Source organism: Corapipo altera, unplaced genomic scaffold, assembly GCF_003945725.1.
Source record: "Corapipo altera isolate COAL_440 unplaced genomic scaffold, ASM394572v1 59, whole genome shotgun sequence".
Classification (NCBI taxonomy): domain Eukaryota; kingdom Metazoa; phylum Chordata; class Aves; order Passeriformes; family Pipridae; genus Corapipo; species Corapipo altera.
In genome coordinates, this window is record NW_020884917.1 from 1278963 (window position 1) to 1293112 (window position 14150).

Consider the following 14150-nt stretch of genomic DNA (forward strand, 5'->3'; position numbering starts at 1 on the left):
TTTAAATACAACCTCGGAAACAAGACTGATGAGCACGGCTCACGGATTAGAAACGGGGGGGGGGGGGGGGGGGGGGACGATAGCAGCCTTAGAGGCTGGAGACAGCACGTAGCAAGCAACAGGATCTGAGCCTGATGTGGAGCGGGCACATCGCCGCTGCTGCCGGTGCTGCGATTTATGACCACCCCCCCACGACCGGGGGAAATCGCGCTGGGCGCGGAGCGGCGGGGGAGAGGAAGCGGCGGGGACAGCCGCGATGCACCAGCGCGGGGCTGGCGCCGGTAAAGTTTGGGCAAGCAAAGGTCACAGACACGACACGAGGCGGCACCGCTGGAAAGTGACTCAGCCGGCCGAGACATCCGCCGGGGCTTCCCGACGGGGCGGTGTGAGGGAGCGCGGGCTGTCTCCAGCCTCCGAGGCTGCCATCGTTTCCCCTCCTTACTGATCCGTGAGCCGCGCTCGCCGATTCGGCGCATCAGCCGACGGCATCCTTTGGGAATGCGGGTGCGTCTGTGATTTACTCCCACCAGGAGAGACTTTTGCCACTGGGGACCTCATCACCGCGGAGCTTTGCCCCTGAATATGTACTGAGGCATCCAAAAGGAAGAGGGGAGCTGATACTCGGTAAGGAAGGATGACGGGAATTGTGGAAGCAAGGATGCGGCGATTGCTCCAGTGCACCCCGGAAGCATCGCTCTGTGTGGGACACGCAGGAAAGGGATCTAGTCACAAGGGAAGGGCGAAGCACCCATGAGGAAAACTTATACTGGCCATTTCATTTTTCACCGCTGAAGATGGAGAGTGGCTGGAGTGACCTCCACTGGCTGAGCTCCCGTGCCGGGGGAGCAACAGGCAGAGTTGCGTGGACGGACCGACGGCCGGCCCGGAGGCTCGGGGCGTTCCCGCCCCCCGGGACCGTTACGGCCGTTGCGCCTCTCCCGCTCTCGGGCCGATTCAAATTCGGCAGCGGCGCCGAGCGGGAGCGGGAGCGCGGCCCCTCCCGGTGCCCGCCAATCCTCTCGCCTCCCTCCCTGCCTTCTCCCCTCCCTCTCCCCCCTTCTCCACGTGAGGCTGCCGGAGAGTTTCAAGCCTCCCCGTCGCGGCGCGACCCCGGGCCCGGCCCCGCCGTGCGGAGCGGGGGGGGGGGCCGGGGCGTGAGGGGGCGCGAGGGGCGGGGGGCGGGAGCACAGGGAGCGGGAGCCCCCCGTCCCCCCGCGCGGGCAGCGCGAGAACAAAGAGTTCTCCCCACCCCTCCCTGCCCCCCCCGCACGTGGGGAGCCAGGCCCCGCCCCTCGCCCCGCCTCCTGCCGCGCCCGATTGGCCCGACGGGGCCCAGGCCGCGTCCGCCCGTCCAATGGGGGCGGTGCTCGACGCTCGCCAATGAGCGCGATGGCGATTGGGCCGGCGCGTTTGGCGCTCGGTCCGGGAGGGTGAATCCGGCGGCCGGCGGGAGGGGAGGGAGCGGGAGAGCGGGAGCGCCGGGCGGAGCTGGCGGCGCCACCAGCACCGGCGGGAGCGGCACCGGCGGCGCGGAGCCGGGGCGGCGGGGGGGCGGGTGAGTGAGAGAGCGACACCTCGCGGGCTCCCGGCGGCGGCGGCGGCGCCGGGAGCGGCTATTTATACCCGGGTCCTTTGTCATGGGGGAGGGGAGCAGGGGAAGGGGCGGCAGCGAGGGAGAAGGGGAGGGAGGGAGGGATGGGGGCGACGGTGGCTCCTGAGAAGCAGCCGCCCCGCGTCCCCTTCCCTCGAGGCGCCGGCGGGAAGACACGCGCGCTCCCGGCCGGTGACAGCTGGAGGGGGGAGACATGGAGTCTGGAGTGCCCTTTGTCTAAGTTGGCTCCGTCCAGCCCGGCCGGCGGCTCCCATCCCCGCCCGGCGGGGCGCAGCCCCAAGCCGGGGGCGAGCTCGCCACCGCTCCTTCAAAGGGCAGGGGGCGGCTGGCGGGAGGGAGAGCGGGGAGAGGGGAGACCCGGCGCTTCGCTTCCCCTCCTCCCTGCTCCTGCCGGCGGCACGCGGCGGCTCCGGCGGCGGCTCGGCGCGGGCAGACGGGAGGCGTGTGTGTGAGCGGGGGAAACCCGTGTTCCTGCGGCGGGGAGCGCGGCGCTGAGCTTGCCCCGCTCCTCCCGGGAGGCTGGGACAGGTCCGCCCGGGTCCCGGAAGCCGGGAGCGATCCGGGCGGGCAGGCTGAGAGCGCCCCGGGCCGCCCGCTCGCCCCTCGGGACACCGGGGCTGGGCGGGGGGCTCCCGGCCCTGGCTTTGGAGGGCTCCGGGTTCTGGGAACGAGTTCAGCAGGGGCGAGGGGGTAAGGCAGTCTGACGGCGGCTCCGGCGAACTTCCCAGTCGTGAAGGGCACCGTGCGATCCCGATCTTCCAGAGCGCCGCAAAAAAGTTCACAAGGAGGTGGAAATTCTGGTGTTTCGGATCTAATGTGGTCCGGAGCACTCTCTAAAAGTACAGTGTCTAGGGAGGTGAGAAGGAGGGCACTGACTGGGCAGAGCCGTCCCTGAGCAACAAATGTGAGGTTGAATAAAGAAATAGGTGTGTTGTGGCATCACGCACGTGTATTTGACATTATCCGGTATTCATGGTGATACGCAAATTGTTACTAATAGACAAAAGAAAAGGAATGCGTGCGTAGATACGGCAGGAATGGGATAATAAGCTTGTACATTACTCAAGATACTTATTTCTAACTTACAAAAGCACCACACTGATTTTATTGGAACAAAAGAAAAGTTTTTTTGGTTTTTTTTTTAAAGCTGGAAGTAAAGATTCTCAGTCTCGCTGATAAGAAACATTTAACATTTTGAAGAACATAATTTAATTATTGCAGGATAAGAGTGTCTGCTGAAATCTAGCAACTGTAGTTTCAGCTATTGTGAGTTTGGTTCTTACTAATACAGATTTCAGTGAAGAGTTTTTACCAGCAGATTTAGTGTAATCTTCACTTCTGAAATGGGATTTTTCTCATAGATATGTTCATCTTTTTTCGGGGTTGGCACATTCAGATTCTTTATGTGACTTTTAAAAATTTAAAGGTCGTTCTTTGTTTGTCCCCAGTGTCTATATCAAATTGAATGTTTATTTGTGGTAACAATAAAGCATCTTCAGAAGGGTGAGTATTACTTGTACACAGTGTGCTTTTAAAATGTGAATATTTAAGAGCTATAAAGTCTTTCAGAAGTATGTTTCCAGTGTTTTTAGGACTCAAAAGTTTTGTGTGACATGGTGAGTGTTTTTGAGAGGTAGTACTTTATCAAGTACTGGCTATTACATAACAAACGTTACATTTCATGTTGTGTAGTTTCCTTTACAAAACAGACAAAAAAAAAAGAGCAAAAATATTTTTTTCCTTCCTCTGTCTCCATGAGAAATGAAAGTAACAACTAAAGTTAAACAACCTGTGGAGAAATCTGTGTCAGTAAAATGTTCCATGAGATGGCAACTGCTATTTTTGTTTGGAACTTTGGAAGGATTCAAGATTTTAACTTAAGAGGAAAATTGGGAAAAGGTTTAATTTTATTTTTCCAGAGATTTTTTTTTTTTAATATGTAATTTCACCTTGAAAAGTGACAGACACTAAAAATCCGCACCGTCAAGAAGTCATAAAGTGTTTCTGCTCAGTTTAAAATGAGCTAAAGCAGTGGTGTGTAAACTCAGGCCAGAGACTTGAAATTCAAGCTCAGTTTTTTCCCCCCCCTGCTGTGTTTTTTTTCCTTTCTTGCTAGAATTGCCAACAAGCTGAAATATGGTGATTTCTTCGAAGATATGCTTTTAAATTGTTTTTTGTTCCATAGCATTGCAACATTCATAGGTGAAATGTACATATTCCCACACTGATTCTTACCTACAAAGAAACTTTGGCTTAGGGAGAAGGGAGTACAAGCTAATGGCCACTTTCTGTAAAGCAGCTTATGTCAGAATAAGCTACGTCTAGAATCTGGTTCAGTCCGTGTTCCCAGGAAAGTTGGTGCACTCTAAAATTCCTCTCACAATTTGCCAGAAAAAAGTGTTTTGTCACCATTCACAAGATGATTCAACTTCTTTAGGTGTATAGATCATGCATGCCTTTTAATAAGTTCACAGCTGTCATGTTAAAACTGAAAACCAGTTTTAGATAACAGGACTATATTCATGTGATTGAACAGTGAGAGTTATTTTTAAAAATGGCTGCAATACTGACAGAAGGCACACTTAATAAATGTCTGATTTGCGTTGTGTTTGAGCAAAAGTGCTGTGGAAAACTTTAGTCTTGGCTGTAATCCGAAAGTTCTGTAATTCTACAGTTAGTGCTTATAGATGCATCTTTGCTGACTTGTGGAGAGGTATCTGTGAAGCTTAAGGGGGAATAACATTTTTCCCAGCAGGGATGCTGAAAATCTTGTGAACAGAATCTGGCTTTTGCTAAGCAAGGAAGTTCACTGAGTCGAGTAGGTAATTTTTGCAGTATTACTTATTTACGCAAAATTCAACTTATCAGATTTTTTAAAAAGTGGAGGAAATGGACTGCATACTGTAAGTACAACCTTTAATGATTTGATGTTTGAATAATACTTACATTAGAAAACAAGACCACTGATAACAGAAGCTGTAGGACAGTAACAGGAGATTTATTTTAATGTTAAAGCTGCTACCAACCTTCTGTTCATGCTGTCAGCGAGGTCCATGGAGAGCAATGCTGGGCTTGTTGAAATGGTATCTGATTTAAGACAGCATCTGTAAATGTATCTATCTATAAATATATCTGTACATTTAACATCTCAGTATATGACGTGTACAACTGTTCTAGAGTGGATAAGTCAATCGTTAAATGGACGAGTTGCTCAAGCACTAGCATAATGTAAGTAGTAATTTCAGATAAGGAGTTATGTCTGTGAGGAGGAAGGCTGAGGCAAACTGAAATCTTGTATGAAGTGTATCCAAATCAGTAAAATCTTATATAAAATGTACGCAAACCAGAGAAGGGATGTTTCACAGGGGAATGATGAAAACATTGATTACGAGTTAGTAGAGTGCTTGGATTTTCTTTTTAGCTCTAAATATGTGTGCAAGAGTTTCGTTGAGCTAAAGATTAAAAGGAAAACAATGTACAGAATTATTAAGTAGGTATTGTATCTGTTCTCATGGAGATCACTTAAAGACTTTGGAATGATGCTGTGTGTGTCTGATTATGGATGAGGTGAAACTAAGAATGAAATTTGTTGAAGGAAGGAGTAGGTTCTGTGGAGCTCCAAGCAAGAAACAATAAAGTTTTCTGAAACATTCTGCTTTCTGTAACTGATAATAGTAGGAAGTTTAATTATCAGTATTTTCTAATTGTATACCTAGATTTCCACTAAGATGGGTCAGACTGTGGACCTGAGGTCTGGAATCTCAGTGAAAGTGATAAAACTACATCCAATGTAATTGTCAGAATATGTATTCTGAATTAAAAAGATAAAGTAACACTTGTAAACTTGGGTAGAGGGAACTCTTAAGGAGAAGAGTGAAAAGTATAATTTGCATTTAATATTGACAAATTAGTCTTCTTTTAAAAAGTATTAAAAAAAGAAAGGAATTCTTAAATATTTAACAAATTATTTAGCCACAGGCTTGTAAATTGATTGTAATTTAAAAAATACTGAGAGAGAAGAGGATGTCTGTTAATGTTTCTTCTGTGTTCAGAAAAAATTGTAAACAAACAATACAATACCCACCCCCAAATTAATGTGGGTCACACTCTTATTTTAGGAATCTTTTGGCTACCTGGCTGAAGTCTGGATTATAGGATTTTTCATTTATTGTGCCTCTGCTCTGTTTGTGAAAACCTACTGTTGTCTTGGAATGATTTAAAATGCATACTGTACTTCCTATCTAGTGGTAAAATCAGTGGTACTTTTAAGGTGAGAAGGCCATTTGGAAATTTAGATAGATACTGCGCGTGATCTGAATGCTGTGGATAAAAATAACAGTGTAATGATGTGAGTGGATCAGCGGTGTTGTCATTTGCTTGAAAATGTGATGTACTTCCAAAGCTTCTAATTGGGATATATATGATTTCATTAAAAAATGAGGTAAAACTGACGCCTTACTGTGTGCAAATAAAGATTTCCTTGATACACAATTACAGAATACTCCAGAATTTGCTATTAGTTTTCTTTTTTTGTGTGTGCATATGGTGCCTGCTTAAATAACGTTGTGTATGTAATTACGCAAGCAAAGTAGTACAAATTGCAATTCCACATCCTAGGCTTTCTGAGCTAGGAAGTAAAAATAAATCTTTACAGGAGGGTATGATTTCTTTATACTTTTAAATTGTCTTTTAATCTAGAACCAGGCCTATTTCCCTTGTCAGTTTTTTATTGTATCTGGCTCTTTTCCATTCTGCTTTTTACGTGGTTAGTTCAGTTTTTCCTGCCATGCATTCTCTTTTCAGAGCCTGCATGTTCAGTTTAAATCCCAAAGCCATCAGATGTAATTTAAAGGAACAAAGTATTTGAAAGGAAGGAAACTCAAACCTTACAGCTCATATATAATTTTAATTTTTTTTAATGTGAGCTGGTTTCCTTTCCGTGTTTCTTGGTGTGAGTGGATCTGGCAAGCTTCATACTTTTGGTGTGTAGTTGTCTGATTTTGTTTCTTACTAGTAAGATAAAAAATTCTAGAATTGGAACTCATTTTGCTGCTTCAGTCAGAAATCGTGGGATGTGTGTTATAGATCCTTAATTTACCTGTGAAACTGTAACGTTGCAAATGGATTAAAGTTGTTATTATCATCTCTTTGTCATTGATACAGTTCATAATCAGGACATCATAAATTTTGTCCTCTGTGATAACTTTTTCCTGTTGTATGTCCACTATTTGTACCATGTTTCAAGTGAGTATTTATTGCTAATGTGTTTAGTGCAAGTTAAATCCACTAATTATTGGGAGAAGAGATTGACATATGTTGTTTCATTCTTAAAGCAGTTTAACCATTCCTGGTGTTCAGTACGTGGTTGCTTTGAAACTGGGAGACGTAATCAATCCCAAGACCTAACTATTTGCAGTTCTATTCCCCAGCCTAAGGGAGATGTTTTCTTTTTCACTGGAAGGTGGTAGTATTTTGAGTTTGTTTGTTGGGTTTTTTTGTTTTGGCTTTTTTGTTTGTTTGTTTTCTAAGATAAACTATTTCTCCTTAGTTTTCTCCACTAAATCAAGCTTTTGGAAAAGTAGTATCTGTTTTTTTTCCCTTTATAAGTAACATCTAATGTACTGGTGGATTAATCGGCATATACCTTAAAAAATAGGGATGCCGTACGTTAGACCCAGTTATTCTGTGAACTTTAAAATGAGAGTTTTGTAAATAACTCTTATGGTTGCTTTCATCATTTGAAGCTCATTTTGGAATTTTTCAGGCAACTGGCAAATACCAGTTCAGCTTCAAAGTTTGCCAGACTATTCTGCAGTAAATTCTGCATACGTGGAAGGGTAATGTCTGAATTTCAAAGTTTAGGCTATTTGCCTATACAGGGAAAGAGTATGGAATAACTATTTAACTGCTGAATTGTTGTGTGTCAAGGTTTTTCCTGTATGGAGTGTGTGTTGCTTTTACATGCATGGTTTGAACTGAAGAACCTGTGGCTATTTTAGTTTTTAGAGTATAAAAGGTGTGTCCACAAAACAAGTTCAGGAGGAATAGTCAGTGCACTTCAAATTCACATCCTAAATTATTTTGCCTGTGGAGACATGTCTTAAGTGTTCCCAGCAAGTGTTACTTTTTCTGCCAGATTTATCCAGGATATCAAAAAGCTAAATTTTTGAGAGATGGAGGTGTTAGGCAACAGAGGTTGATTGGAATTTGCGTGGGAGTCATCTAGCTCCTCTGGGTATCTGTGAATGGGTGTGAAGAGAGAAATTTGGAGGTACGCATTTGAATAATTCAAAGATGAAGTTCAAGTTTTATGCATAAAACTTTTCTTTCTCTAGACAACCATACTTGGTTTGATGTGAGAAATGTGGGATGGTATTAATGGTGACTTGTAAAAAGTACAGTAAAAATTGGGCTTGAAACTTCTTGTTGCTGTTCTGCTGTTTAGAGTTTTAAAATGTTTTATTTGGTTTTTGAGCCAAATAGTCTTACTCATGCATGCAAATATAGTTAAAAATATTTATACATGCAGATATCCAAGTGAAAAGTAAATAGTTGCATTACCTGCTGCATGTCGATCTGCTGATATTGCCCAAACTGAAGTGAGATGGCAGTCGCTTTCGGTTAGTACCAGTTTTGGTTTAGTCTTTATAACAAAGTACTTGGTTATGATCTCCCTGTTCCCTATTCCCCCTCCCCCACCCAAGTGGACGAGTACTTGAACTTCTTATTTTTATTTCCAAACCGGTATTTTTCTAAAAGTATCAAATGTTGGAGTGTGCTGGAAGAAAGTGGTAATATAGGGAATTTAGTAACTTTTTTTCTGTGAAATGGGTCACTCTTACTCCTTACATGGTATTCAGTAATGATTTCATGTCTGGTTTTGTTTCTCTAAATCCTGAAGTAGGGATACAGAGACAGATTTTTTTTTTTGAAGGGAAGAGTAGCTGTGCAAGTTGCAGGCTTGCATATACAGACTAACGGAACACTCCAGTAGGGATTTATCTTTTTGTTTTAAAGACTGTCTGAAAACAAATGATACTATGTTACTTTTTCTGTTCTACTGTTGTATTTGTTTAAGGAAATGTATTGGAAATCTAATTATTTGTATTGAAATCTTATTTTCTTACTAACAGACATAACTCTTTAATTTTTCTCTACTGAAGAGAATGAAGCTGAGAAGCACCCATACCACTATTTCTTGATACGTAAATGTTCTAAATGAAGGACTCCCACAAAATGAGATAATGTGAAAATAAATCCAAAGGCAGTGTACAATTAAAAGAAAAGAAGTCATCAAACTGATGACTTCCTTTTTTATGTCTCATAGAAAATCAGAAATAAGCTTGATTTCTGGAACAGTTCTGTTGTTGGATCTTGCTCAGGTACTTCATGTTTAAACAACTTATACTTAGTGCCAAAAACTTTTAAAATGATTGGGGGGTTGGTTAGGTCCAATTTTTTTTTATTATTTAAATTTCCTGAAGCAGGTTGATTAAAATTATTTTAGATATTAAGAAACACATACAATTTTGACTGTATTGTTTGATGTACTTCTGGAAGACCAAGAGTTACCTATAAACTCTGAGTTGCAAAGTTTTTAACATGCTGGCAGATAGGGTAATGGATATTGAATACTGGCAGTTGCTTTGCTTTTATAGTTTTCTAACCCAGAAAAATAAAAGATTCTCATTTAAAACCAGCAAGAAAATAAATTAAGATTTCTCATCTTTTTCCAGGAGGGAAAAGGGAGTGAAGCAACATTTTTTTTCTGTTTAATATCCAGGAGCTGCTTGACTCCTCATTCTTCCCTTTCTTTCCTCCTTGTCCTTGGGAGTTTCTGATATCTGCCTGGTCAGTATATAATAGTGGTAGTAACTCCTGAGAAGAATTTTAAAGCCACATAGTGTTAAACTACCTATGTGAATGAACTATTAGGGGAGAAGGCAAGACATAAAATACCGTGGGAGACAAACTAATATTTATATTTAAAAACATCAAGTGGAGATCATGGTTGAAGAAAATGTGAATTCTGTGAGCCCAAGAGCTGACATGTTTGCTTCCTGTCTTGTGTGTCAGTAGCTGAACTGCTCTGACTTACTATGTGAGGTGAGCATTTCAAGTAATAAGTGGTATGAACTGAGCACATCCAGAAATTGATCTGCAGACGTAGGCATTTAGTGCTGTCACAAGGAGCTGAAAATTGAATGCCTAAGGCCATAGTTCACTGTGTCCTTAGGTGGGGCCAGAGTGGTTGGATGCTCACTTTTCTTCAGTCAAAAGCATCAAGATACTTTCAGCCAGAGGACTTCCTTGCTTCTGTGAGTGTCTGGCTGCAGAAATTCTCATGCTCTCAGGAGGGAAATGATAGCGCAGGTGCAGGGACAAGTGGCAAGTAAAAGTGCTTCTTTTTGTAGCAATGCCAGCATAAAGTAGGGGTGAGGCTTGAAAGTCAGAGCCATCTGGTCTTCCATGCAGTTTTTGTCTGGTATATATGGGCAGTAATGAGAAACTGTGTTTGAAGAGATTAATTTATCTGTAAAAACCAGACTGGAAACAATAATGGATGAAAGAAAGTGCATGTTGTGATCAACTCAAGCCAAAGTCAGGGTTAAATACGGGGAGGGGAGACAGGGACTCCTAACAAATCTGGACCAAGGGTTAGAATTCCTAATATCTAAGATAGGAGCATTTCCTAGCAACATTGAGGCATACAATGCGGGATTGTAGCTGCTTTAAAGAACCATATGTAATTATGTTACATACTGGAGCAGAGAACAGTGACAATTAGTCTGCCAAATTGTGGTTAGCTGCAATGGCATTGCTTGGGTAGGGACTGCTGTCTGTTGACACATCAGTGTCTGCAACCCTAAATGGTGTTTCTCCCTGGTAATTTTTTTCTTTTTAATGACTTCCCTGATTTTTAATTTTTTTTTTTTTTATAAAATATGTGCTCACACTGAAGCTTTTCATAATGCCAGAGCACCTGTAGTCCTTCATGAAACTGTTGCAGAAAATACGTGTAACTTAGTGACCTGTAAGCCATGTCACATTTGGTTAATATTTGCTATTTGCATCAGAAGTTACTGTAGGGGATGCAGAAGGATGCACGTTATCCTTCCTGTGCTTGTTATCATAGGAAAGCTAAAAATCAGCCATTAAGGGAGTTCTGTTACATTGCTTAGCTCAGATCCAAGGTATAATAATAATGTGTTATAATAATTTAATAACTACTCGAGTGGTAACTAGTTTTAGTTTGGCAAATAATACTGCAAATAAAAATATAGTTGTTACAGTTAATAAGTTAGTTTCATAGGAGTACTACTACAGATAAGTAGTTTCATTGGATTAAGTAGGTCATGAACCACTACTCTTAGTTCACTGTTAGCTATTCATACATAGTATAAGAGAAAAGGGTGTGTGTAGTCATTTTGTTTGTTAGATCAAGGTAGCATGTGATGACCAGGTGTGAGCTTGCCACAAAATGGGGATTTCGTTTTTTCTCTTAAATCTGTTTTGAAATAAGCTGAAATTCTTACTCAGAAGATACAGAGGAGCATCTCAGTAATCTTGAGTATTTTGAAGTATCAGTTGGGAGCTATTAACTTAAGGAGCTGCTGGGATAGTAACAAGGTTCAAAAAACATTATGTTTGGGATAAATAATTGAGAAGGCACATCTTTGAAGTTTCAGGGAGGAAAGTCATAGAGTAGGTGCATATTGTGAACATGTGTACCACTTGACATGCTTAATGATTTCTTCTAGAATATGTTTAGAAATGCAAAAAAAAAAAAAGAAAGTGGAAAAAAACCCCAAACCCAAAAGACAACCAACCATTTAATGTTCCAGGGTAGAGATCAGGCTCCTAGTCTCAAGTATGCCAAGTACAAGGTAAGGCTGTAGTCAGTTAAATGACAGAAAGTGAAAGGTTTGAAAAGAGTGACACTTCAAAGGCATGAAGGTTGGGCTATAAGAGTAGCAAAACCCCATTAGGATAAGAAGACACCTCATTTGAAAAAACCCAGCCCTTTAATTTAGGATTTTTAATTTATTTTAAACATAATGTTAAGTTTAAGCACTCTAGTTAGACTACTTTCTTAATTAGTGAAGAGCTTTCCGATCTGTCTTTTTTAATTACAGTTTCTAAGACACAGAACTGAAGGTTCTAACTGTACTGTTAACCAGACAAGATGTCTTTGAAATGAATAAACACATGGAACAGTAGTGGGAAGGAGTGAGTGAACTACCTAGTTGATGGAGTTGTTAAAAGAGACTAACTTAACGAATGTTTCTAGTGATTGTAACAGTCAGTGATTGCACACCGAACTGAAGAGTTCAGTCTGATTAAGCTCTTAATCATTTTAATTCACAAATTATTGTTCCTTTATTAGTAGTGTTGTTTTTTACAATGTGCGTGTAGCTGATTGAAATCCTGAGTGTTAGGATGCAGTGGTGATTGTTTTCATCTTTTGAAATATTAAAGTGGGATTTAAAAGGCCAGCAAACTCCATAGCATGAACTTTAAAAATACTGTGGTCCTTGGTTTTAGGATAGTGGGCCCAGCTGAGAGTTGTATTGACTTGCAAAATAGTTTTGGTTGGCGGATTCATCTAGAAATCATCTGATCCAGTCTCCCACTTGGGTAAGGCCAGCACTGAAATTGTATTTTCCAGACCACTTTTAAAACGTTTTCAAGAAGCGAGATTCTAACACCTCTCTGCTTAATACATGCCTATACTGGATGGACACACTCACTGTGAACAGTTTTCTTCCTATATGGAAATGAAATCCCTTGCTGAGTCTTGTCTGTTGCCTCTTGTACGTTCCTTTTAGCATAGATTAGCGTGTCTCAGTAGAAGGGCTAGATCAGTGCTCAAATTCTGTGATTGTCCGGGTTTAGCTCTTCATTTGTGGAGGAAAGCATGCTATTTAGGGAATTAATTCTTTTATGTAGCGGTAGAAATGCTTGGAGTGACTCGTTCAAATTTGATAAGGCCCAGAAACAGATATGTTCTTAAGAGTGTGTTCAGGAGTTTGGAAGCCTACCTGCGGTATTCTAAAAGAATATTGATAAGAATCAATAGAATGTACCTGAAGCCTTAGATTTGTGCTAACACTCGTTGATGATTGATTTGAATATACCCAGTTGTTGTGAATGGCTGTAGTGGGATGTGTGAGGCAGAACCGAATTACAGGAACCTACACTATACCTTAGCTTTTCATTTGTCTTGGCTGGCAACTACAGTAGACAAGTTACAAATGGTTGCTGCTATTGTTTGCCACTCACTACATCTTTTCAGAGCAATCTTTAGTTGATCAAGAGATAGCAGGAAACAGCTTCTTGAAAGCTACTCTGCAGAAGTAGTTAACACGTTAACTGCTTTGATTGTGCAAAATCTTGTAAAGAACAAAAAAAATGACAGTGATAACAGTGTGTTTTATATGGTATGGAAGATAAGTGTTCTAGTCTAAGGCAAGTGGATGATACACTGTGATGGTTTGCTGACATTGAAGGGGAGAGGTTTTGATGCTTTCCCATTACTCTGATTTCATTGTTCCTCTTCTTTGCCATTTTAGGTGTTTACACCTAAAGCATGAACGATTTTGGTCCAGTTGGAAAACTCTGCTTCATTTGAGTGCAGAAAAGATAAGATTTGATGAAACTGATCAACTCAATTAAATTTATCATATTTGCCATGTAACATCTGTTTGAGATGCTAAAGTAGTGTAGACAGACAATGAAGAGAGGAAATAAATGCCATTTTAAATCCCACTTCCTTTCCTAGTCCTAGTTGAGAAGTACGCTAGGATGTATTTATCAGCTTACAGGAGCAAATAGGTAAGTGAATGTGCTGCTTAGTTTTAGTTGAAATGTTCTTCAAAGCTAAGTTCTGTTAGGTAACTGCTAACACACTAATAACCATTAATTACAGGGAGGAGAAAGCACACTGGCCTTGGATTTGACAGCTGTTCCAGTGGAGGCAAAATCTTTGGGTTGTTGGTACATAAGCAACCCCCAATATTGTAGTGACTATGCTGCTTTTAAAAGAAATGGGACTAACTGAAATGTATTTTAGTGTTGCAAATAGTAATTGCAAGTAACTAGCTGTCACAATAATAGGAGCTTAATTGTGATGAGACTGCTCATAGCATGCCTATTTATAACTGCAGACCTGCCTTTGGTGCTGCCATATTACCTGGAAAGCCTACTATAGCTACTATCAGTCTGGTGTTAGGGCTGACAGGAAAATATCTTGGCTATATGTGGTTTTTACTGCAAAACAGGCTTTTAATTCTACTTGCAAGCCAGGAGTTTTCTGCTTACTTGAAGAGGAGGAAGAGGAAATCTTCTGAAATTTGGACATTTGATTTGACACAGTCATTGTTCCTCAGTTTGGGATTGGCATTGGTAAATCTGAGGCTGTTGGTGGTTCTCATCCTTACATTAAATTTGTTAAAGTTAGTAGTTTTCTCTTTGACAATAGCTTGTATAACAGTTTCCATCTCTTGACTAATCAAGAACATTCTTGCAGAACATGGAA

The 14150-nt window shown here is 41.9% G+C and overlaps 1 protein-coding gene across 1 annotated transcript in view; it reads left to right on the forward strand.

Moving 5' to 3' along the window:
• The first annotated feature begins 2390 nt into the window (after positions 1 to 2390).
• Positions 2391 to 14150, forward strand: part of EZH2 (enhancer of zeste 2 polycomb repressive complex 2 subunit) — a 49731-nt gene continuing 37971 nt past the window's right edge. The window contains 1 exon segment of the mRNA XM_027655973.1: positions 2391 to 3115. Coding sequence (XP_027511774.1) covers positions 3078 to 3115 — 38 coding nt within the window. The 5' untranslated portion in view covers positions 2391 to 3077.